The 2359-nt window shown below is 42.9% G+C and overlaps 1 protein-coding gene across 1 annotated transcript in view; it reads right to left on the reverse strand.

The window, feature by feature from the left end:
* LOC139662206 (tumor necrosis factor ligand superfamily member 10-like) overlaps nucleotides 1-611 on the reverse strand; it is a 14958-nt gene extending 14347 nt beyond the window's left edge. Inside the window, exon 1 of the mRNA XM_071540841.1 lies at nucleotides 454-611. Within this exon, the coding sequence (XP_071396942.1) occupies nucleotides 454-561 (108 nt within the window). The 5' untranslated portion in view covers nucleotides 562-611. The remainder of the gene's footprint in view (nucleotides 1-453) is intronic.
* Nucleotides 612-2359: the final 1748 nt, after the last annotated feature.

The following is a 2359-nucleotide window of genomic DNA, read 5'->3' on the forward strand; positions in this document are numbered from 1 at the left end:
TGTTGCATTGTGCAAAACTGGACCATATTGCACTGTGGTGAGGCATGTGTCTGGGCTATACTGCACTGTGCAAAACTGTATATTGCAGTGAAAAAAGGTATGCATCTGGACTATATTGCACTTGGCATTGGAGCGCAGCAGCAGAAACAGAGCAGAAGAAAACGAGGTCAGACCATTTTTTTTTAAAAGGCTGTAATCACCGAATTACACACACTAAAGACTGTAAATCACTAAATTACACACCAAAAGACTGTAATCGTTAAATTTAAAGTATTCTAGGTCAGCACCAAGTCCAGTTTCTGCGAGGCTGCGTTCAAAAACTAGAACAACTTTCTCCCTCGCTGTGCGCACTGGCGCTGCGTAAAAAAGCCTCCGCGCGTCTCCAAATCCGTTTCACCATCCGCACCGAACCCACCGAACCCACCGAACTCATTTCCTCCCCGTTTCCCTTACCGAGTTGAGAGCGGTGGTGAAGTGCAGCACGGTGATGGTGACGACCACAGTCTGCAGCAGCACCGCCACCAGCAGCAGAACCCCGAGCTTCGGACCGGAGCCCGTCATAACGACAGACCGCCGTCCGGTGCCGACGCGTCCCGTCCCGTCCCGTCCCGTCCCGTCCCGACCCGTCCCGTCCCGTCCCGTCCTGTCCCGTTTCCAGACTCCAGAACAAGAACAATAGCAGGGAGCTGAGTCCTTAACTTCAGCACTCCCCCCACCCCGCCCCCCTCTCCCTCCCTCATGTTGGAGAGGGCGGGGCCAGCTTCAAGAACAAGAACTTTTTCCCCCTTTGAATTTCTCCCGGAGAGATTATTGTTTCGTTTTTGCGCTGAAAAAACACAGATAGCCGCCGGCGGTTTATTGTCAGCAGCCATATCATTGTTGCTTATCGGTGTCCTGACCCATGCTGAAAAGAAAACACCTTTCACATCAGAATATGGTTTGAGATACAGTATGTTTCAAAGTATACACAACTTGGCCCAAAGAAATGTATTTTTTCCGTGTAGATGAAGGATGTAGTGGAGGGAAACCACCCACCTAATCTCAGTTTATCCTACTTTTTTATTTGCACAATAGAGTTTATCAACCTTTATACTCCTGACATAAATCTTTATGGCTTGAATTCAGCTTAGGGGAGACCGGGACATGTTGTTACACTTTTTACTCATTGGTGTATTTCTCAGCAGTGCCTCACTACTGAGATTTTTACATTTTGAATAATTTACTGGAAGCAAAATTTATTACCGATTAACTACCACTTGACAACTTGTGACAAAGTTTGTGAATGACTTGTGACAAAGTGTGCTGTGTTCGTTCATTCAGTTCCATCTCCTCTTAAGGTAATAACTATAAGAACATGAAAAACATACTCTTATATTAAAAACAACATACTTAATCTCAGAAATCGACACCCACCACACACCAGGTAAAATAACCCGTCCCTCCCTCACCTATCCTGGGATGCACAGACAAACACAAATAATGATACTGTCTCTAACAGTATGATATATTAATGTACATGTAATATATACAGATTTAATTTTATGTTTTGTGATGTAAAATGGCTTCTTAGTCACGTAAAGAAAACAGAATAGTAATCTGCCTCTGTGACTGTATGTGAGGCTGGACCAGCAGTTTGTGGGTTCAAGTACCAAAATAATATTTATTAAGAAAAGAATGCATGTAAAGCTATTTCTTGCGGAAAAAAAAAAAGGCTTTGGATGGTTATGACAACATGCCCCACCAGGCTTTCCTGACAAAGGTCTCTTCCCTGAGCACACAGCTTCACTAAACCATTCATGTTTATTATCAGGTAATAGCTGACCCTTGCTTTTATAATTATTTTGATTCCTCAAGAATAAAATGAGAAGAAAAACACTAAGGTTTTCATTATTTACGTTCAGGTATCAGTGTTGAAGAAGTTATGCCACAGTGTTTTGACTTAGTGAATTTGATTTTGACTTAGTAATATTTGTGTTCTGATGCAACTTTGCAAAACGCATTTGACGGCTTGTGATTGACAGCGCTGGATCACCTTTACAGACTGAATTAGAAGTCTCCGCAGCTGTTTTCTGTGCTGTTTGGAATTGAATGGGAGTGAATGAGCCTGATTTAAAACTATCTTTAATCGTTCTCAGTCAGAGTTAACCTTAAAAGGATGGGGAAAACGTAAAAGAATGAACAAAAAACTCAAATCACGCTGGAATTGTCCTTTCACCACAATGGTCACTGTTTTGAATGAATCGGTCTCAGTCATGCTATTATCAGTGTATTGTTCCGCTGTGAGGCCGGCTGAGCCTATAAATGGATCCTGGTCCTGTTGGCTCTTTCTGTATCTGCAACATCTGGCCTCAATCTGGCT

This window comes from Centroberyx affinis, unplaced genomic scaffold, assembly GCF_046629955.1.
Source record: "Centroberyx affinis isolate AG114_WGS23_722 - 3 ecotype Tasmania unplaced genomic scaffold, CSIRO-AGI_Caff_v1 ptg003733l_1, whole genome shotgun sequence".
Lineage (NCBI taxonomy): Eukaryota > Metazoa > Chordata > Actinopteri > Beryciformes > Berycidae > Centroberyx > Centroberyx affinis.